Source organism: Trematosphaeria pertusa, assembly GCF_010094035.1.
Source record: "Trematosphaeria pertusa strain CBS 122368 unplaced genomic scaffold BU26scaffold_6, whole genome shotgun sequence".
NCBI classification, from domain to species: domain Eukaryota; kingdom Fungi; phylum Ascomycota; class Dothideomycetes; order Pleosporales; family Trematosphaeriaceae; genus Trematosphaeria; species Trematosphaeria pertusa.
In genome coordinates, this window is record NW_022987217.1 from 1,857,830 (window position 1) to 1,878,721 (window position 20,892).

General features: G+C 55.7%; 7 protein-coding genes across 7 annotated transcripts; 1 reads left to right on the forward strand and 6 right to left on the reverse strand.

Moving 5' to 3' along the window:
* Positions 1-1,083: 1,083 nt before the first annotated feature.
* BU26DRAFT_518663 (uncharacterized protein) lies at positions 1,084-5,596 on the reverse strand. Its single transcript, XM_033828869.1, has 2 exons — positions 4,663-5,596; positions 1,084-4,608 (listed from the first exon to the last, which is right to left on the reverse strand). Exons 1-2 carry the CDS (start codon positions 5,386-5,388, stop codon positions 1,354-1,356), a joined length of 3,981 nt encoding a protein of 1,326 aa, XP_033685252.1. The 5' UTR covers positions 5,389-5,596; the 3' UTR covers positions 1,084-1,353.
* Positions 5,597-5,967: 371 nt separating this feature from the next.
* On the reverse strand, positions 5,968-8,095 carry BU26DRAFT_518664 (flavo protein). Its single transcript, XM_033828870.1, has one exon. It carries the CDS (start codon positions 7,891-7,893, stop codon positions 6,166-6,168), a length of 1,728 nt encoding a protein of 575 aa, XP_033685253.1. The 5' UTR covers positions 7,894-8,095; the 3' UTR covers positions 5,968-6,165.
* Positions 8,096-8,707: 612 nt separating this feature from the next.
* On the reverse strand, positions 8,708-9,154 carry BU26DRAFT_298056 (uncharacterized protein). Its single transcript, XM_033821739.1, has one exon. It carries the CDS (start codon positions 9,016-9,018, stop codon positions 8,746-8,748), a length of 273 nt encoding a protein of 90 aa, XP_033685254.1. The 5' UTR covers positions 9,019-9,154; the 3' UTR covers positions 8,708-8,745.
* A 136-nt stretch (positions 9,155-9,290) lies between these two features.
* Positions 9,291-13,906, forward strand: BU26DRAFT_425070 (uncharacterized protein; the record flags this gene model as incomplete). Its single annotated transcript, XM_033823604.1, has 2 exons — positions 9,291-13,310; positions 13,364-13,906. 2 exons carry the CDS (start codon positions 9,291-9,293, stop codon positions 13,904-13,906), a joined length of 4,563 nt encoding a protein of 1,520 aa, XP_033685255.1.
* Positions 13,907-15,470: 1,564 nt separating this feature from the next.
* On the reverse strand, positions 15,471-17,317 carry BU26DRAFT_518666 (uncharacterized protein). Its single transcript, XM_033828871.1, has one exon. It carries the CDS (start codon positions 17,064-17,066, stop codon positions 15,642-15,644), a length of 1,425 nt encoding a protein of 474 aa, XP_033685256.1. The 5' UTR covers positions 17,067-17,317; the 3' UTR covers positions 15,471-15,641.
* A 136-nt stretch (positions 17,318-17,453) lies between these two features.
* Positions 17,454-18,162, reverse strand: BU26DRAFT_298086 (uncharacterized protein). The gene has a single exon (XM_033821740.1). It carries the CDS (start codon positions 17,989-17,991, stop codon positions 17,503-17,505), a length of 489 nt encoding a protein of 162 aa, XP_033685257.1. The 5' UTR covers positions 17,992-18,162; the 3' UTR covers positions 17,454-17,502.
* On the reverse strand, positions 18,112-19,609 carry BU26DRAFT_298128 (mitochondrial 2-oxoglutarate/malate carrier protein-like protein). Its single transcript, XM_033821742.1, has 2 exons — positions 18,337-19,609; positions 18,112-18,281 (listed from the first exon to the last, which is right to left on the reverse strand). Exons 1-2 carry the CDS (start codon positions 19,320-19,322, stop codon positions 18,233-18,235), a joined length of 1,035 nt encoding a protein of 344 aa, XP_033685258.1. The 5' UTR covers positions 19,323-19,609; the 3' UTR covers positions 18,112-18,232.
* Between the last annotated feature and the right edge of the window lie 1,283 nt (positions 19,610-20,892).

A 20,892-nucleotide genomic window follows, 5' to 3' on the forward strand; every position in this document is an offset into this window, starting at 1 on the left:
GTTGGACCCGCTAGTTCTATGTTTGGCCTGCGGGGGCTTTCCCCTCCTCGTTTTTCCACGTTGTGGGCGGGCGTCCGTCGTATTTATCCTTACGCCTTGTGGATATAGACAGTGCAGTGTAGGCGGAGATGCAGAGAGTCAGGAGGATGGATTAAACCAGCGTGTACGTACTACGAATGCAACGCTGGCGATCGATAATCAATCGATCAGGGTCGACCGTCCGTAGACCCGTGCTGTGCCTCTCTCCCACATACAATACGACACCACACTACTTGTACGTATCCACTGGCACCCCACCTCGTCCCATAGCCAACTCACACATATACCGCAAAACACACCGGACATGTACCGTCAGAACGGCACATTCGCCGAACAGAACAACGCCTCGGTATCCAAGGAAAACTGCGCACGCAATCCACACCCTCCGTTTTCGCTTGTACAACGCTCCCTCGACACGACTCATTCTCACCAGCTCATTCGCCTTGTCCGGTTCGCGTATATATGCGGTGTACCTTCGTACTGTATGCAGAGCGAGCGAGCGAGCGAGCGTTACACGACAGCGTACGTGAGCGTGTGCTGCCAGTGTTCTGCCGAAACCGAGAAAACTCGGGACTTGAATACCGCTCTGATCCAGTTGTGCCGCATCGCCGCATCGCCGCAGGGAGCCTTTTACTCTACATTACATACTCGCACACCCACTTCCAACACAACACAGCAACGCGACTAGTCAATACCTAAAGCTCCTGGTCATGCGCCCAACGTCCAAATTCCCAAGAAACCGTTGCCAATATTAGTCGTTTATCTAAACTAACAGCAAGCTCAAAAAGCAGGAAACAAATGTGGATTCACATCACAGATAAGCTTGGGCTTCGTGTAACAACCCGCCCTCGAATCTCACTCACATCTAGACCCGTGTCCAACTCCGACTCCGACTCCGGCTCCGTCCTGGCGTCACATTCCCAATCCAGCACCAGCTCCCGAATGTGTCGAACTCAGGTCGGGGACTAGAAGGACAGAAGAAAGCCGGCCTCTCCGACCTCATAACAATCACACATAAGAGCACAGCAAAACGCTCGAGGACACTTCTACTTCCAAAGAGCATACATTGAACTTTTATATCTCCCATAGATACACATACAGGAAGAACAAAGCAAAGCAAAGAAAAGATTGACTCCGCCCTGCACCATGGCTAGACGCGGTCACCCAAAAGAAAAAAGAGTAGCTTCCCCTTTTAGCTCAATCATCAAATATCAATCTACCCCTCGCGCTATATTATGCAGGTCTGCCATGCAAATCATGTCATGCCCATATCCCATGCCCAGAGATGCCTGGATACGTAAATGTCCCGCCTACCTACTTGCGGCTTCCGCCTTTGGCCACGATGTCTAGAATCATCTGTCGCGCCTGCTCGCATCCCTCCTTGGTGCCCACAATTTCAATTGCTTCGTCCTTGGCCTGATCGCGCGGGACTTGTACCTTGGTGCCCGTCTTGCGGCGGATGTTGTTGATAGTGCTTCCTCCGGGGCCGACGACCAGCCTGTAACCCCGCGGGTCAGGGAGGATCAGGTAACCTGTCGAAGTAGGCTTCGAAGCAGCCTCAATCGCAGCTTGAAGCGTCTGGCGGGCCTTCGGCAGGTTGTCGGTGGGACCGCGGAGGATCCAAGGAATCGTAGCAGAGGTATCCGCACCTTCGTCAACCGTGTTATTATCGACGAGCTCCCAAGAGTGCTCGTCGGCACCTGAGGTGGTGTCGTCCGTGATCAGAGGAAGAGCACCGTTAGTGCCCTTGCGAGACTTGCCACCTTCATGAGCAGTAGGCTTAGGAGGCAACTGCTGCCCACCGTGGTCGACGGTAACCTTATGCTCATTGCGGAGACGGCGGAAGAACTGGCCATTGTCCGAGATGAGGTGATGGAGATGACGAGGCACATGGACAGTCTCGCCTTCCTGGCCCTTGACGAGATCGAGAATGTGCTCCTTGGCTTTCTCCACTGCACCCGGCTCACCGGTAATCTTGACCTGGTTGCGAGCAGCCCCTGTCACGCCCTGCTTGGGGATATCTAGCTGGATGTTCAACCGAGACTCTAGTGACCGTCGAGTCTCACCTCCCCGGCCGATGAGCATCCTATGCTTATCAGGGGACACGTCGATAGTCTCGGTAATCTGGTTCCCCAGCGAGGCCGCTTGGGCTTGGAGCGAGGCAACGATCTTGTCAACTATGTTCTTCGGACCTTCAACGCGGATCGTCGATTCGTCGGAGTCTGCACGGGGGAAGCGCACCATGCGAGCCAGTTCTCGCGCATTGTCCGGCCCTCCTGCGGCGGTGACGATCTGGCGAATGTTGCCACCACTTCCACCGATCAGGGTCCTATGGTGTTTGCGGTCAACATCAATCGTCCTGACAACCGTGTCGTCAAACACTTTTGCGCGCTCCTGCAGAATCCTCTTCGCCTCTTCGACCTGCTTCTTGGTACCTCTCAGCTTGATCTCGGCACGGCCGGAAGGATCGGCACCTTCACGGGCACCTGGGACGTCGATTTGACAGCCGGTGCCCAGCCGGAGGTTCTCCATCTCGCGTCCGCCGGATCCAATAAGCTGAGGAACCTGGCTCTGGGCGACGGAGACGCTGTCGGTGTAGGAATTATCGATTGTCCATTGGAGCAGGTTCAGCAGCTCCTCACGCGCTTCATCAGCGCCTTTTCGAGGACCGCGGATAGTGACTTCATCAGGAGCCTGCGCGCGGAAGTTGCGCTGCGATGCTCCTCCTTCTGTAGCTGCATCATCGTCGTTGTGCGCTGACCGAGGGAAGTTAATCCGGACATTGTAGCGGTCCTGCAGGCGGTTGACCTGGCTGCCCTTGGCACCAATGAGGTCACGGTGATACTGAGGCTTGATCTTCAAAGTGTGAGTGGCCTCGTCCTCAAGTCGCTTGGCCAATGCGAGGATGTGAGCTTTGCAAGCGTTGGCCTTAGCCTGGGGACCCTTGAGCTCAACCTTGCCGTCATTGACCTGAATATCAACATCGAACTCTTCGCGGAGCTTCCGGATGTTCTCGCCGCGCTTGCCAATCAGATAGTTGGCAAACTTCTGCGGGAAGTCGAAGGTCGTAGTGTAACCCCGCTCAAGCTCATCTTTTTCCTCTTGCTCAATGAAGGCGAGGATCTTGGCGTAGAGATCGTCCACAGCGTTGGAAGGTCCCCGCATGGCGAAGTTGTTACCGGAGGACCTACGAGCCTGCGGTAGCCGCTCACCGAAGAGCATTTGGACGGGGATCTGATCGCGCGGCAGAGCCTGTTGCTCCTTCTCAACGAAACGCTGGATTTTCAGGTGGAACTGAGGCTTAGCCTCAACGTCGCGAGAGACGATATCCTGCTGGCTGTTGGTGATGCCCTGGATGAACTGCTGAGCCTGCTGCAGGGCTTGCTGGTAGGCCTTGACTTCGGCGGCTGGGGGAGCACCACGTGGGACGGTATATTCGCTATATGGGGTATTGCCTTCATAAACGAGAATCAGCTCCGGTGATTCCTCTACTTCCTCCGGGAAAACAACGTGCACGCCCATGTCATCACGAATCTGCTGGGCATTCCGCTGCTGAATGAACTGGTGGTAGAACGGGTCCACGGACATGGTGGAGAACCTGCTAGGTGGGTGACCGGCGAAGACGCTCATGATGTCGCCGCGCGCCTTCATGCTGTTCTTGCCGTTTCGAGCGTAGATTTCCCAAGCAGTTGGGCCATCACGGTCGGTAGGGGTGACAATGCTCGCCTCATGCAGACGCTCGAGCTCGGCCAAAGCAGAGCGCTGTCGCAGATAGCGCGTCAAATTGTGAGCGTGCGCCTGGGCGTTGGCGCCCCGATGCTCTCGGGCACAGTCCGCAGTCGCCATGGTCATGCTTGCAGCCAAATCCTCGAGCTTGTTAACACCGGCCTCGATCTTATCCGGAGGTCCAACAATATAGATAGTCTCGCTGTCATGTGTGCCAGGAGGCATGATGAGGCTGCAGCCGGTCTCTTCGAGGAAGTCAGACAACGATCCGCCCCGATCGCCGACGATAAACTGGTGGCGTCCCCGCTCGATAGATCGCTGTTCCATTGCTAACTGCTGGCGTAGCTGCTGGACGCGGCGCTCTAGCTGAGCTTGAATCTCCTGCGCAGCATTTCGCTCTCCTGAGATCTGAATAGGGTACTTCGCTTGTGGAACAAAAGGAACCGGCTGGTTGCGCGAAACTTGCGGAGGAGCTTGAGTATCCCAGGTGTGGTAAGTGGGGATGTTGACGCGGACTTCGCGATCCTTTTCAAGACCACCGATGAGCGAGTTGTGAGGCCCGGCAAGGAAGGGATAGTATTCGGCGGGGATATCCTTGACGCGTAGGTTCACGGTAGATGTTCGCTCGTTTACAATGGCCTCGATCTCGCGGCGGGCCATCTCGGCGGTCAGCGCATTGCCCTCGATCGTCACATCGATCATGGAGTCCTCGTCCTCCCCGATCTCTTGTTTCGGAACCTGGATGCGCGCCCCGGAGCGTTTGCTGATTTCCTGGATCTTGGAACCTTGACGGCCGATGATGTAGGCGCGGACGGATGAGGGGACGGGGACAGTGACCGATTGCTACTTTTGGTCAGTTATACGGCAGCAGTAACAGGGGGAAAATGGGAAACGCACCTTAGAACCAATCTCATTGGCGATATCCTTGAGAGACTGGCGAACAGCGTCGACGGGACCGGTGGCCTGGAAAAGAACCAACCCGCCGGGTCCAGACTTATGCTCAAGCTTGGCCTTGGAGCGCTTGTTGATGTCCCGGATGATGTCGTTCAAGGGCTTCTTGAGCTGCTGGCGCGGGATAAGCTGCGATGGGTGGAACGAGATCTGCTCCATATGTTTCCCGGGAAGAGCCATCGTTGGCAGAGCAGGACCACGGCCAACAGGCATAGATACAGGAGTACCCATACCCGAAGCCGGAGTCGAAGCGCGAGAGGTCGTGGTGCTGGGCGTGAGCCCGCTGCCGTTGACTCCATTGGTGCTGACCGAAGCTGGCTTCTTGCCCCAGGCAGGCGGAACAGACGCAGGCGCACGCGGCTTGACAGGACCTAGAGCCGGGAAGGCTTCCTCAGACGCAGTGTTCAAAGAGACGTTCGCCGGCGATTTCTTTGACGGAGCAGGCGCATCCTCGACCTTTTGCTTTCCGGCAGCCTTTTCGCTCAAGGTCGTAGCCGGGGCGTCGGATGCGTCAGTTTTGAGAGGGGCCGATGGAGGAGGAGGAGGATGAGCAACGTCCTCCTCGTCCACAACATCCTCGACCGTGGGATGGTGTTCGTGCCGCTCCATCAGCTTCTGCGCCGGGGTCAAGCCCTCAGCAGCAGAACTGCTATTAACAGCCTCCGATGACATTTTCAGAAGTAACCGTTCGAGTTAACCGTTCGAGTTGTATCGCTTAGACGGTGGGTGGGAGGGGTTAGAGTTGGGGCGCCAGGATGGGGGCGAGCGTGTTTTGGATGCGGTCGATGTAGCTATATAGTCTGTAAGGTGAGCGTGTGAGGAACCGAAAGGCGAAATCTGATGGGTGAAAAAGGGTCTCGAGCGCCTCTACTTACCACTGTCACTCGGAAGGAGCCAGGAAAAGAAAGGCAAAAGTCGGAAAGCTTAGGGGCAACCTCAGCAGGCCATAACGATGCAGAGTAGGGAGATGCGGGTACAATTGTATGCAGAGAAGGCTTTCGACAGACACAGAAGTCCCCGAAAGGTGGTGATGATGCTGGCGGCGTTTCGGCGATAACTGCCCAGGCGTAGACGGTTCCACACGGTTCGAAGTCGAGTCTCAGATGCCAAGATTCCGCACGCTAACAGCGGATGCCTGTCCCCGCCAAGCACAGGGTTCGGCCACACAACCTCAACCACAACCACCAACTTGCTAATTGGCATATCACCAGGATCATATAGTTTCATCGAAAATGCAAAGACTTATCTGTGACGGGTCTTCCGTGAACAATCCAAGTGATGTTGCCGGATATTTATATTTGACGCTATGCGTATTCGGCCATCCGTAGCTCGCAGTCTGTCGTCCCAAACTCCCTACCGATGCGGATGCTGGCCAATTTTTTATCCGTGACGCCGAATGCCTTCCTAGCAATGCAGCTTTGAACCATCGAAACGTTGTGCGCCAATACACTACGAACCTAGGACTTTGACCCTCATCCACTCGCTCGTGCCAACGCCCAGATTCAGGCCGTTCAGGGCCCACCACCTTCGCACGCTTTCCCCTGCTTCCCCTTCAACACCATCCTCCAGAGCTTCTTCAATATCGCAGGTCTTATATTCAACTGGCAGGCCACTGCGTTTCCACCACTCCAGGACATCCGCATGGCCCATTTTGGTAGGCCCGACGAGGACCTGGTTGTCGAACAGCATCTTCTCGCCCCGCAATTTGCGCCAATAGTCGAGAATATGGGTGTGTCCATGGGCGGATGCAAGTTTAGCGATTGTATCCTCGTGAGAGAACGGGATGCCAGACTCGACCCAGAAGTGGATCGCTGGGAGACATCCAGATTGCGTCGCATACGTGATGGACTTTCCGACTTTGAGATTGAGAAGGTCACGCTGGGTCCTAGTGTCGTCCTGCTGTTCTCCCGGGGAAGGTGGGGTCGTTGGCTCTTTCCGATATCTGCTATGCTCCTTCCACCAGTTCAAAACCTGGATGTGACCCTGAGAGCTTGCTGCTTCAAGCGCGGCCTCCGTATATTTGAGCGGAAGGCCGGACTCGTACCACCACTCCAAAGCCTGCACTGAACCAGACCGACTGGCGTTGTCCATCGCCTCTGCCGAGTATTCTTTAGTGAGGAACGTAGGAGAGGTCCGCCAGTACTCCAAAATCTCTGTTCGGCCAAACATCGAGGCTTTGTGCGGGAGGAAGGCATGGCCGAAGGTGCCCCAGAAGAGATCCTTATGCGCGCTCTCGAGGTGGGTGAGCACGGGCACCATTGCGAAGCGCATAATGATTTCGATACAGAGGCGCGATATGCGAGTCGGCTTGTCAGTATCCAGGAGCGCCTTGATCTCGCCATAGGAGCCTGTCAGCAATATCCACTCAAGCTTCTGCATCTGGGTCTTGGGACCCTCTTCGCTAGCCGACTGTCGCCACTCGGGCGGGACAGGCAGGTTCGTATGGACATTCAGAATGGTGGCCAGTTCCCAGTCTTCAGTGAACTCGAGAATGATGGACCACAGCTCTGGCGGAAGGCGAGGGCCTTTGCTCTTGGTAGGCGTGAGCGTCGGCATGTGGGCAACGGGCAGAGCAATTGTGCGGTCGCCCACGGCCATGAGATCAACCTGCGTCTGAATAGACTCGTTGAAGGCCTTATGTCCCTCCCACGGCTGGTATTTCCTGCCCATATGATCGAACGTCCACAGATATGGCGGCAGAACCCGGATCCAGTTCCACTTCCGCCGGATCTTGCTGATCTGCTTCTTGGACATTGGGTTCTCCCACACCAGTGTCGACATGGCCGGTATGAGGAGGATCTTCTTGGACACATCCCAGCTCCGTAGTATTTTCAGATGCAGATTGCTTGTGAAGCCATGCAGCATTCGAGCGATGTTCTCGGCATCGAGGGGCGCGAGGACGAGCAGGTCAGCCCACGAGCAGTACTCAGCGACCTTGGTGTCGGTATAGTCCTCATGCTGCCATGCGGGCTTGGCATTGCTTTCGGCATCATAGCGGTGCCAGACAGGCTCCAGGGCGGGGGGCACCGTTGTGCCAGAGAACTTGGGAAACTCGTGGCAAGCGATCACCTTAAGCGAGACATTGCCAGCGCGGTGCAGGCGGGCGACGACGGAGCAGCCGAATCTGAACGACGAGGGGTCAGTGATGGCGACGAGGACGTTGAGGGAGCGCTTCATGAGGGGTGGAGATGGCGGAGAAGATGTGGTGCGCTCGATGGGACATGGACATGATTTCTGTGGCGCTTTTTGCGATCTGGGCAGTTGCGATTGGCCCGCCCCTTCCCGCTCCTTCCCCGTATTCGCATTATCTTATCGTGTTCACCGACGCCCCGACAGCGACATGCAGGTGTTCACGTCAACGGAGCAAGCAGAAAGAAGGGTGGAAATTAGGTAAGAAGGGCCGTAGCGCACCCCTCTTCCAGGGTTCGACCCGTTAGGCATTTCGCTTTCAAAGACGTTTGCCTCCTTCCTCGGATCTGTTCCGAAGCCGACGATGCCCGAACGACGTACTGGACTCGCATTGGTTCAAGGGACCCAGAGCTGCCCAATAACCCCGTGCCCATCCGGAACCGGCACTGTCGCCCCTGCTCCAGCGTTGCAGACGAATCCGTCGTCGCGACGCCTCTGCGTTCATGCTGCAGACGCGTGCATCTGACGGCGCAGGGGGTTGGGGGACTTTTCGCCCCGTCTGGGCAAATGACGTAGCCACCGAGATCACAATTCCCCATCCAATTCCTCAAGTTCCGCATGTGCCAGCCTCATCCTTCATCTGCCCCAGCGTGTCCTGTGGACTTCGCCGGCCACGGGTCGGCCACCGCTGGCTCAGCCGCTATGCTTTTCGCATCCTAGACAGCGCCGATCGGGTTTTAGCAGATACACCCTCACAGCCTGAGTGGTTCGCACAGAGATCGGCGCTGTCGACTTCAAACAAGCCACAGCCACAGCCAGCATAGATCTGAGCGGGACATCTGCACGACCCGCTCCTCGTTGTGGCGGATATTCGTCTCCATCCCTCCTCCCTCCTCTGCTCTACCACAACCCTCCATGATTCTGCCCCGTTTGGCACCCGGCCCAAGCACGCCTTAGCCTTCGTCTAGCGGGCCGATTGCTGGTGCTGTCTCCGCGCCTACCTCTGGCCGGAATATGCTGTACCTGCCCGCAACCTCTCCACCACCACGCACTCCCGCGCGCACGCCTGTCCTTTGAATGTCGCCCTTTTGCCCAAGCGGTCGACACGCAGCCGAGAACAACTGAGAGGAGAATTTTGGCTCGCCCTCTCTCGCCCTCCTTCCCTGGCGACATTCTCTATAGATCGCCCGTTTCCGCGAGCGCGTTCATATTAGTAAATTGCATGCGAATCTGGCCCCTAACTCTACGCACGCTGCCATCGGAACTCTCTCTTTTCGATGGATGTCTGAGGGATTGGATTCCTTTGTGCGTTCGAGACATCACGTCCACGGCCTCACTTCTTCTCAGACCCTCATTACCTTCCACCTCCACGCCGCCACGGGCAATCGCAACCCTTCGATTTTCTACGGGCCCGACCGAGGCTCAAGAGGCGGCAATCGCGGCCCATGTCTCAATCACCGAAGCAATCCGTCGACATCGACCCTTCGGCTGCTGTTGACGCCACAGTAGAAAATTCTCCCGCCCCGCCAGACCAGAGCGAGCAGCAATGGGCATCTCTGCCTGAGGCTGCCTCCAGGGCAGCAGGCCACCCCTCCTCCCCCCTTATTTCCGCCGTCATGTCCCCTTCCGAGGGTATGGGCTCGCTCAGTCCCTCTACCACCGATCGCGTCTTTCCCATTCGCAGCGCTATCTCCGTAGACCCTACGCCGACGCCCACGCAGCGCGGACAGGGCGACTACTTCCACCCATACTCCCGCGCCAACGATGCGCGCTTGCCGACCGAAGCCCGTCGCCAGTCCCAAGGCTCGACCACCTCTCAGTCGTCGCAGACATCTCAACGCGGCGTCACCCATCGACATAGCGTGGCTGCCACTCCGAAGGCGGAACCAGCTTCTGCGTCGCGCAGAGACTCCATAAGAGGGCCACAGAGGAGTGAGGGCTCTAGGATGGGGCCGCTGCAGCTCCCCTCGCAGCTGTTCAGCGACATGGTGTCCAGCAGGTCGGGCGAGAGCGCAAGTGTCGAGGGAAACGTCAGTCGCCCACCTTCCGAGAAGGTGCAGCGGCCCCCGTCAGCCGGCGGAATTTCTACAATGAGCGCCGGGAGCAGCCTAGGGGACATGACGGGCCTGGTCACGCATCGTTTCAAGCATGTGGTGACCGAGGGTGGGCATGCCGTCATAACTGGTCGGGACGGAGACACACTGCAGCGATGCGAGGACGAACCTATACATATTCCCGGTGCCGTGCAGGGCTTCGGCCTGCTGATAGCGCTGGCGGACGATCCTGCAGGGATCGGAAATCTGCCCGTCCGTATCGTCAGCGAAAATTCAAAAAGAATTATTGGCCGGTCGCCAAGGGAGCTCTTTGCTCTAGAGAGCTTCACGGATATCCTTTCAGAAGAGCAGGCGGACAACCTGCTTGATCATATCGACTTCATCAAGGACGAAGATGCTGATGTCACTACAAACGGCCCAGAAGTCTTCACCATGTCCATTAAGATTCCCAACGCACGGTCGCGCAAGCTTTGGTGTGCGGTGCATATAAATGATGCCAACCCCGGATTCGTCATTTGCGAGTTCGAACTCGAAGACGACCAGCTGTACCCGCTAGTTCCAGCGGCTGACCTCACTCCCGAGCTTCCGGAAGATACTATGCAGAGCAATCCGACTGCAGAAGAGTTCCTGGAGAGCACAGAGACCGGGAGCCGACCTTTGAGGGTTTTGAGGAGGGCAAGGAAAAGGAAGGGCGAAGCCGCGGCTATGGAAGTATTCAACATCATGTCCCAAGTCCAGGAACAGCTCGCGGCGGCTCCGAATCTAGACAAATTTCTGAAGGTGTTGGTAGGCGTGGTCAAAGAGTTGACGGGCTTCCACCGCGTGATGATATATCAGTTCGATCAGTCTTTCAATGGCCGGGTGGTAACGGAGCTCGTGGACCCTAGAGCGACAAAAGATCTCTACAAAGGCCTCAACTTCCCGGCATCTGATATTCCAAAACAGGCTAGGGAATTATATAAGATCAACAAGGTACGCATGCTCTACGATCGCGATCTGGAGACAGCCCGGCTCGTCTGCCAAAGCCCCGAAGATCTGGAAAATCCACTTGACCTTACCCACTCTTACCTCCGCGCCATGTCACCCATCCACCTCAAATACCTTGCCAACATGGCAGTGCGGTCCTCCATGTCGATATCCATCAATGCTTTCAACGAGCTCTGGGGCCTCATCGCCTGTCACTCCTACGGACCTCGCGGAATGCGCGTGTCCTTTCCGATACGAAAAATGTGCCGCCTGGTGGGCGATTCAGCATCAAGAAACATCGAGAGACTCTCCTACGCGTCACGGTTGCAAGCCAGAAAGCTCATAAACACTATTCCCACGGAGCATAATCCGTCTGGCTACATCATTGCCTCCTCTGACGATCTGCTGAAGCTTTTCGATGCAGATTTTGGACTCCTGTCGATTCGCGACGAGACGAAAATACTCGGTCATCTTGATAACTCGCAAGAGGCCTTAGCGTTGTTAGAATATCTCCGGATGAGAAAAATAACCTCGGTTATGACCTCTCAAGACATCACGCAGGATTTTCCCGATCTCCGATACGCTCCTGGTTTTCAGATCATAGCCGGAATGCTCATCGTGCCTTTGTCCGTTGGCGGCAGCGATTTCATTGTGTTCTTCAGGAAAGGGCAGCTCAAAGAGGTGAAGTGGGCGGGAAATCCGTATGAAAAGTTTGTGAAAGAAGGCACCGAAGGCTACCTAGAACCGCGGAAGAGCTTCAAGACATGGAGCGAAACGGTTGTCGGCAAGTGTCGGGAATGGACAGAAGAAGAGATTGAGACTGCTGCAGTCCTTTGCCTTGTCTACGGAAAGTTCATTGAGGTCTGGAGACAGAAGGAGGCGGCACTACAGAGCAGCCAGTTGACCCGGTTGTTGCTTGCCAACTCGGCGCACGAAGTCCGTACCCCCTTGAACGCCATCATAAACTACCTTGAGATAGCCTTGGAAGGCACGTTGGATAACGAAACGCGCGAGAATCTGGCCCGTTCACACTCTGCATCAAAGTCCCTGATCTATGTCATCAATGATCTCCTTGATCTAACAAAAACGGAAGAGGGTGGCCCGTTGATAAAAGGAGAGTCTTTTGACCTGAAGGCTACTTTGAAAGAGGCTACGGATATGTTCAAAGGAGATGCAAAGCGGAAAAACATCTCTTACGATGTCATCGAGCACCCAGGCTTGCCTCAGCACTGCATTGGTGACCAGAGAAGGATACGCCAGGCAATATCGAACATCACAGCTAATGCCATTCAAAACACAACCCATGGGGGCGTCAGGGTCGAGATGTACGTCGCGGCAAGACCAGCAGCAGATCATGTAGACGTTGAAGTTGCGGTCTCAGACTCCGGGTTCGGCATGAATTCGAAGAAACTCGATCAGCTGTTCAATGACCTTGAACAGGTTCACTCGGAGCCCGCTGCTATGCTGGACGATGCCATCGTGCCAAGCGCCCAATTGACGGAGCAAGGCGAGAAGACAACTTTAGGTCTGGGTCTTGCCGTCGTTGCTCGCATCATCAAGAACATGAATGGCCAGCTACGGCTCAAGTCCGAAGAGGGGAAAGGCTCACGCTTCGTCATACAATTTCCATTTGAGCTACCAGACGCTGAAAGCCTCGGGCCCCTTCCCAAAGTTTCACCAGAAGGAAGCATCACTCCTCAGCCTGAGAGTCCTATGCCCACACCAGAAGTTGGCGAGCGCACATTGGTCGCACCGAGCCTATCACGCAACGCCTCGAGTGGTAGTAATGAGGTGGAGAGGAAACAGAGCGCAGAAAGTTTGAACAGTAAAGCAAGCCTTCGGAGCTTCAAGAGTGGTTCAAGCCAAAGGAGTAACCGGAGCGACGTTGACAGGCTCATCGAGGCAATCCAAGAACCGCATATGGTGGAGAAGAGACCGCCAATGGAGCGGAGAGGCAGCCCGCGATCCGTTCGGCCTGCTCTCACGAAACGCAATAGCGCGGCAGAGAGCATACCGTCCTCGCCGCAACGAGTGCGGTCCAAGAGCCTAGAGCCGACAGATACGCAGGCAATTATCCCACCCCACCAACGATCCATGGAAGTCCACGCGCCTGGCGAGGAGAATATAAGCTTTTCTGGAACACCGCTCAAAGCGCTAAAAGTTCCAGACGAGACTGGCTCACCTATCGATCCACAGCCGAAGACTGGTTCGATTCTAGGAGAGATACATGACGAACCCAAAGAGATTACTACCAGATCAGAGTCTCTGTCGCCAGAACACATGCGTGTCCTTGTCGCGGAAGATGATCCTGTCAACAGTAGAATTGTGAAGAAGAGGCTCGAGAAGCTGGGCCACGAAGTGTACCTGACAATTAATGGAGAGGAGTGCGCGGGGGCATTTGGCGACAAACCTCGAGACTTTGATGTCGTCTTGATGGATATGCAAGTAAGTTGAGAACCAAAGCACGTGTCTGGACATTTTCTCACGGCTCTGCGCAGATGCCCATTGTCGACGGCCTCACCTCGACAAAGATGATCCGGTCTTTCGAGAAGACTCATTCGAACTCATGGTCTTCCCGTGCCGCGCTGAACGGCCGGGTGCCGATCATCGCTGTATCCGCATCCCTAGTCGAGAAGTTGCGGCAGGAATACATCGATGCAGGTTTCGATGCCTGGATCCTTAAGCCCATCTCGTTCGCTCGATTGAACGACTTGATGACTGCGATCGTCGACCCTAATCTGCGGGAGGCCTGTCTGTATCAACCAGGTGAATGGGAGAAGGGAGGCTGGTTCCATATGGGGCAGAAGAGCCCCAATGAGACTTCTACCGCGCCATCCGGAAAAGCTCCACAATCGAATCTTGAAGAGGCCACAGAAGAGGCTGCTCGTTACTCGGATGACCCAATAGCCGGCGACGAGCCAGGGCAGATACCAGAGGAACAAGCCCGGCTGCTGCATGCGCAGGACAAAGGCGAGGGAACGCATGTGCACTACGAAATGGGTCCCGAAAAGTCTCCCGAATCACCTACCGGCGAATCATGATAGCGCCTACAACTGGCCGGTTTACGCATTCCAATCTGGCCCATAGCTCCTATGCGCATCCCACAAGGGACTCACGTCACCTCTCATCGGGGCTCACCCTCCTTGCCATTAAGGCTGTCCTCGTCCAGCCCCTAATGCACGAAACATTTCCAATTCGCTTTCGATGTTGAAACATGCATCGCTCGCTATAGAATTCCGCCTACGTTTTCACTTCAACTCCAGTCAGTCCATTTGGACGCCTTCACCGTTCCAAATGATTTTCTTGCTTCTCCTTACATACACGTGCATATGATCTCTACGGTTCGATAATGATTTTCCTTTCGGTGGGCTGCTTTACAGTAACGACACGACAGCAACGTGTTTAGAGAGCGAAACGGCGCATATATGCATATCATACACACACGGCTCTGGCTTTATCATGCTTCTTCTAGTGCGGGGATGGCGGTTGGGCATTGCAATACTTCTTAGAGCCATGATGCGTCATGTTTTCCGAGTGGCGGGGGATGGGGCCGGTGGTCATTTGCAGTACTTTGGGAGTCATCATGGGTCCTTGGCCTTACAGGGTTCGATGCTTCTTCTCCTTCTCTTCTAACGTCGCGCTCTTGATGGGCCGGGACGAAACTTTGCCCATGAGCTTTCTCCGATACGCATCAATGGTTCGGCAACGGTATTCATCTGGCGGTGCTGTACACTTGCTTGCTTGCTTGCATGTTGGGATACCCGCGTATTTAGTTTTTTTGCGTGCGTGTGTGTGATGAGATAAGTGCGCAAGCGGGTCGTGCATCTGCATGTATGCATGGGTGGGAGAGAAGGGGCGTGTCTACCTGCTTTTTGAGCGTGAAAGTAAGAAGCGCGATAGTAGAGTAGAGCATGATGAGAAAGAGAATAAGATGGATCTGTCGGTATACGCTGATGCATTTCTTGCGTATGTGTGTGAGGGTTATGCTGCGAGGTTTCTTGGCATAGGGGAGAGAGACGCCAGGACGACGAAGTGCTTGCAAGCGTCTGGATAGTCTCGCGTTACTGTGTGCTTTCTTTCTATTCGTGGGAGAGTATACATACAGATAGGCCGCCTTTGCGGTGTGCGCGCATCATGTGATCTATGTGCTTGCTCCCTCCTTTCCCGCTTGTGTATAACATTTCGTGTTCTGGTCAGTATATCTCTGTCAGTCGTGTCGGATTAGCGCAAATTAAATTGTGTCCTACCCTACCTCCCTACGGTAGATACATATGGGCTCGGGAAAATCTGGTATCCGAGCTGGCACTGTCTGCTTTTGCTCTCGATGCTTTATTTGTGCTTGGACCTGTTGGTTGTCAAAGCAGTTTGACATGTCGTGGGCTAACTCGCGCGGCGGAATGTTGGAGTGGCAGGGGAGGAGATGCTGGGTGGGGTAGGATGAGATGGAATGGCAGAGATGGAGACTGAAGGGGTTGTAGATGGTTGGGCTCAAAGAAAATACATCCCGATACATTAGGTGCGGTCTGCAATGCGGAATACGTCTAGCTAAGCCTGGGTATCTGACCATTCTAGTAGGAAGGAGTCTGGCACTCTGTTTCCAGCGTGAAAAAAAAAACCTAACTGAACTGAACTATATCTGATCAATTCCCGTCCTCCAGACAGCGGAATCCGTTCATATTAGCCTCCTCTTATCGACATATCCCCCTTAAATCCCTCCACAAACCAGCTAGCGAGCCAGCTATGTCCCAGCCCACCTTCCCCCTCTCCCAAACTTACTCAATACCCCATAACATCCGCCAAAAACTCCTGATACAGCTCGTCCCCCTCCCACTCCCTCTCCATATCCCTCTCCCAGTCCAGAATCTCCCTCTTCTCGCGCTCGATCGCGCCATCCCCAGGCGCCATAGCCACCGCCTCCATAATCCACTCAAGCGCGCCATCCAGCGCGGCCTCGCGCGCCTCCTTGTCGTCGGTAGCCTGGCCCATCATGCGGAAGCACAGGGCCTGGCGGTATGCCAGCTTCGCGGTGAGCGCGCTGGACGGCACCCAGGTGCTGCCGAAGTGCTCGAAGAAGTGCTTGCCGTCCATGGCCTCGCGCAGGTCGCGCATGACGAGCGTGCCTTCCTCGACGATGGCGGGCTTGGGCGTGCGCGGCGAGCGCATCACTTCGAGCAGGCATTGCGCGTGGTTGAGCATGATGGTGAAGTAGAGCTCGGATAGCTTGGAGGCGAAGGCCGCGCCGCCCGCTTTGGCGAGCGAGGCCCACGTCGCCGAGCACCGCATGCAGCGCATGCGCGTGATGGCGCTCATCCAGCACTTGCTGGCCGCGTCTAGGTTGCCCTCGGTGTAGAGCTGGTTGCCGAGGGACTTCATGGCGGAGAACTCGTTGAGGATGTCGCGGGGGTTGGTCCAGGGGGGTGTTTTGACTTCGTTGACCGCGCGCTCTGCTACGGCGGGGTCGACGGCGCCGGTGACTTCGACGTGCTGGAAGCCGTGGATGTGTTTGCGGAGGGGCCTGAGGAGCGCTTCCTGGGTCTTCGTGGTGAAGAATTCTTCAATAGGGTCCTTGAAGTCTGGGAGTTGAGCTGGGTATCCGTTGAGCGTGAGAACGACTTTGACACTCGTGCTGAAGCCTTCCATCTCCGCGTCGACGTGCGTCAGCATCCGACAGAATGCGTCCCAGTCCCTTCCTAGAATCATGAAGTTGAACCGCGGTCCCGTACCCGCCGGCGGCGCGCGCGCATGCGGATCCCAATCATCAGCATCCATATCATCGTCCGAATCAAGCGGGTCGCCGACCCAGCCGCCCGGAATAGCAGACATATTCACGCTCATAACGTAGCCCTGGAACTGCGCTGTATGTGCACGATCCATAGTCACAACGGGCAGATTCGACGAGATGAGCAGCTGAGACAGCGGGATGTCCTGTGTTTGGATGTTGACGAACTGGTTTGTTTTGACCATGATATCGTACGCCTCGCGGTGGACCTGCTTGCACGTGCGCAGGATAGTTGTTTCGATAGCGTGCGTAGCGGGGGTAATGCTATTGCAATAGAGGTGGTTTTTCGCATTGCAGTTTCCCGGCGTGCATGGCGGCTCCACGGGGTCGAAGCAGCAGAGCATTTCCTGATAGATGAGGTCCCTGATCTCCGCGGGGAGGTCCATGAGCCGGAAGGGTTGGACCTGTTCCACCGTCTCCATGCTGGCTCGAGTCTGCAGACCGCTTGAGCGCTTTCGAAGAGCAAGATGGACCGGGAGAGCGAAGCCTGCTTGCTCTCGCGGGGTAGAACGGGCGTGGTTCCACCCAACCGTGTGATGAAGCATAGAAAGGCTGAGAAAGCAATTGAGGCAGGGTTTCGCCTGGAAGAGCTAGTAACGCCGACTGGACGTATAAAAGAAAGGCCAGAGACAGAAGAAACAAGGAAAGGTGCGTTGTGGTGGATGATAGCGAGGGAGGAATCGAGCATTGAAGTGCTAAAACGAGCTGACGAACGTCCAGGCGTGTCACGGTCTAGCCCTTTTCGGCCTAGTCCGACAGCTGGCTTTGGTCACATTTCGTTCACGACTCTGCCGGTCAACTTGTACGAACTCATATATTTCTATTGTCTATGCTGTATCTGAGGCATCGTCGCACGATTCATCCCATCGCAGTATGCTCCAGCGCATCGACCGAGCGGATGTTGAGGTCGAGGTCCTTCACAACGACCCCACCTTGGATATAATATCGTCCTACCGTCCCGTCTGCCATGCAATCCGACACTGTGGCAACCACGGATGCGAAGTTGACAAGTTCCTGAGATCTCTCGAACAGCAGCATCATAAGACGCACACAACGAGGCAGAGAAGAAAGCATCCATGATTCAGTATTCCGGGCCGCCGCTCTGTTTTCGGGAAACCTTCTCAGCCTTTCCGCCAAAGGCCAGTACAGAGGGACATCCAGAAAATAGTCCCTCGCCCTGTATTGTGTACACGGTGCCTCTTCATCCCACTCGGTCGGCGTGTGGCCGCGATGCTCATGCCACTCTTCCCGACGTCGGAAACTACCATAGCCGAACTTCGGATGTGCCGCGGATCCGGTCACGCTCAAATCCTCACACTTTGTTGGCATTATCAACACCTTGAACATTCAATACTTCCATTCCTCATGCCTACGTACAGGCGCTCATCCTTCATGGAGAGCGCGGGTGGCGTTTTCATCCTATCCCATCCCATCTCAAGAAAATAAGCACATCTGCCATGGACACACGCCGAACGCCCAAAGGAGAAGGAAGCTCTGCCCAAGATGCCATGGCAAGGTATTTCGAGACGTAGAAAAGTATCAACAAAAAATTCTCCATCCATATCTAGCTTGTTCCGTCTGCTTTTCTCTACTTCGTGATAAAGCCGAGGTAATCCGCCACGATGAGTGTCACCATGCTATTGCCATTGTTAGTTTCTCCCACTTTCGAATTTTTATAGAGAGGGTACTTACGCATGCGGCGCGATTCGTACATAGTACGTTCCAAACCCTCTGTAGAACCTCAGCAGCCCCTCGTCCTTGGCGACCTTCTTGAAGCAGTCAAACATGCCCTTGTACGGCAGCGTGCCATCGGGTGCCCTTGTCTGCTTCTGCAGTCTCGTCTTTACGAAGTCGAACGGCAGGGAGAAGAAAGAAGCGAAGAAGCCTGCAACGGCCGATGCGGTGAGCGTTTGCGTTCGGGATGATAGTGAGGTGGTCTTGAGCTGGTTCTTGGCCTCGGAGAAGAAAGCTAGTTGCCCGAAGTTGAGCGCCATGGCGCGGACTACTGTTGGGTAGCAGCCGGCCCAGAGTCTTGTTATGCCTTCGTTCTTCGCAATGCGGGCCAGCGCGTCGATGACGGAGGAGTAGTTTGCGCGTTGAGCGACAGGCTTCAGGCCATCGGATTGCATGCGGATGAGCGCCAGATCTGCCGGATTGCCCACCATAGCAGCGAGGCCGCCCGCAGCCAAACCAGCGCCCGCTCTCTCTTTGAATCCGATCTTCGAGCCCTTCTTTTCCGCGCTCGCAGTTAACGACTTCATAAATGTGTCGAAGAAGCCCAACCGCGCTGTGGTATATACCGCCTGCCTCAGCAAACCCGCACTCAACCCGGTATACAGATCCCGCACCTTGCCCGCAGCCACGATTTCGCGGAACACCGAGATGGGCGTGGGCTTCGGGCCCGTCTTGACGCCCTCGCCCGCGAGCTGCAGGCGCACCTTGATCATATCGACGGGCTGGATGACGGTGGTAGCAGTCATGCCGGCGAGGCCGCCATTGATGAAGGGCAGGGCGGCGCGCATGAACGGGGTGTGGAGGAAGTTGGTGGTGGCTTGCTTCGGGTTTTCGGCGGCGGACTTCATTGTTGTTGAGGCCTCGGTGAGGACGGTCTCGGTGGTCTGCTTTGCATTGTCCAGGGCGCGGGAGACTCCCATTTTATAGGGTACTGTTGTTGACATGGCAATTAGAAACGTATGTGAAGGGTGAGGATGGAGGAGCGGAGTTCGGGGAGTATGTGGTGTACAATGCCAGCAAACAGACAGACCGACGTGAATGAAAGAAAGACACGAGAAAGGATAGGCAAGAAAAGGCCGATCAAGTATCCGCAGCCCTCCCGTAGCTTTCGCACAAAAAGCCTACGTTGCTGGGCCCGAAGGTATCCAGCTTCCTCCCATCAGCCATCACGCCCGCGGCCGTAATGGCATCGCATCGGTACACCGTTCGGGAGACGCAGCGGGCACATCTGAGGCACGTCTCAACGCGGCCCAGCCACAGTGCTCCCGTGCGGCGCGCCCCTCCGCCTCCGAAATATCCCGCATGTTGAAATTGGAGTTCGACCAGAGATTGAGAGAGACGGTACGCACCTCGCGCGCGCAGCGTTATGGGCGCGCCAAGTCGCGGAGCCTGTGGGTCGCAATCGACGCAACCGATATCGGTTAGGTTAGCAGCCGCCTACTATGGAGCAGGTTCGCCGGATTGGGGGAGTGGAGCACGCCTGTCCGCAACAGGCGGAACCCTAATCGCGACGACTCGTCAAAGACTAAGAGCGAGGACGGGCAGAATACAGAGGCACGAGAGAAGAGTGTTTGAGAGATGGGACGAAGAAGCTCGGAGATCGAAGGTCCCCTCGCCCGCCGTGCTTCCCCTCATTCTGGTTGGACGCACCCCGCACCTCAAAGAAGCCTGCTGCGGAAGCTCCCACAGGTGACGTGAACAGATGCTGGGCAGCATTGAGCGAGGTGCCGAGCGGCCAATCACGGGCGCATTATTTCCGTGTCGTCCCGGCGTGTTAGGACGGGCCGTTGTTCCTTTTGCTGAAGATGGGGATCTTGCGGGTGCTGTCGCGTGTCGTGCAATAATCGCGCCCCGAGGTATCACCAGACCCTCTCGAGACATCTGTCAACTGAGAATTGGAGGCTTTGAGGGGATCTTCAGGCACGGAAAAGTAGCCGTCGACGCGGTATTCCCGTTCATTGCGCTCGCCTGCGGATCCGCGTGCTACACTGATGGTGCGAGCTAGCGTTCCACCGAAACAATGACGTAGCTGCCGCTGGAACAGCTCAGGACTCAACACCACAACACCAGCCTCAACGTTGATATACATCACAGGCGCCTAAGCACCGATCCTATAACTCCCGATACTAATGCCATGACCCGCCATTCTCCTTGGCGCTTCAGCGTTCCTGTGAACCTCGTGACTTTGCGGGAATAAATCCCCCAACTGAACAACCAACCTCGGACGGATGAACGCATCTCAACACCCGCGCCTCGCTCTCATCACAGCCTCAGCCTCAGCAGCTGCAATGACCTCAATTCACATAACTATAACTACCTCCTAACCTGAAGTTTCTCCGAAGCCACACGTTCCCGTCCGGATGCGCTTGTGCCTGAGCGAGTGACGTGCATCCCGCTGCCATGATATCAACGCTAGCTTCTGATTTGTTGACCACCCAACAAAATTTCCCCGTTCCACATTTGTTCCACGCCTACCTACTGCAGGGTCCGGTCCAGTGTACAAAATGAAGCGTG

Bases quoted from the DNA above. Each gene is read 5' to 3' on its own strand.
- BU26DRAFT_518663 (XM_033828869.1), bottom strand. From the start codon at position 5,388: ATGTCATCGGAGGCTGTTAATAGCAGTTCTGCTGCTGAGGGCTTGACC. The intron at 4,609-4,662 runs GTGCGTTTCCCA...GACCAAAAGTAG, and splicing joins CCAATGAGATTGGTTCTAAG to CAATCGGTCACTGTCCCCGT.
- BU26DRAFT_518664 (XM_033828870.1), bottom strand. From the start codon at position 7,893: ATGAAGCGCTCCCTCAACGTCCTCGTCGCCATCACTGACCCCTCGTCG.
- BU26DRAFT_298056 (XM_033821739.1), bottom strand. From the start codon at position 9,018: ATGTCGCCAGGGAAGGAGGGCGAGAGAGGGCGAGCCAAAATTCTCCTC.
- BU26DRAFT_518666 (XM_033828871.1), bottom strand. From the start codon at position 17,066: ATGGAGACGGTGGAACAGGTCCAACCCTTCCGGCTCATGGACCTCCCC.
- BU26DRAFT_298086 (XM_033821740.1), bottom strand. From the start codon at position 17,991: ATGTTCAAGGTGTTGATAATGCCAACAAAGTGTGAGGATTTGAGCGTG.
- BU26DRAFT_298128 (XM_033821742.1), bottom strand. From the start codon at position 19,322: ATGTCAACAACAGTACCCTATAAAATGGGAGTCTCCCGCGCCCTGGAC. The intron at 18,282-18,336 runs GTAAGTACCCTC...CAATGGCAATAG, and splicing joins GTACGAATCGCGCCGCATGC to CATGGTGACACTCATCGTGG.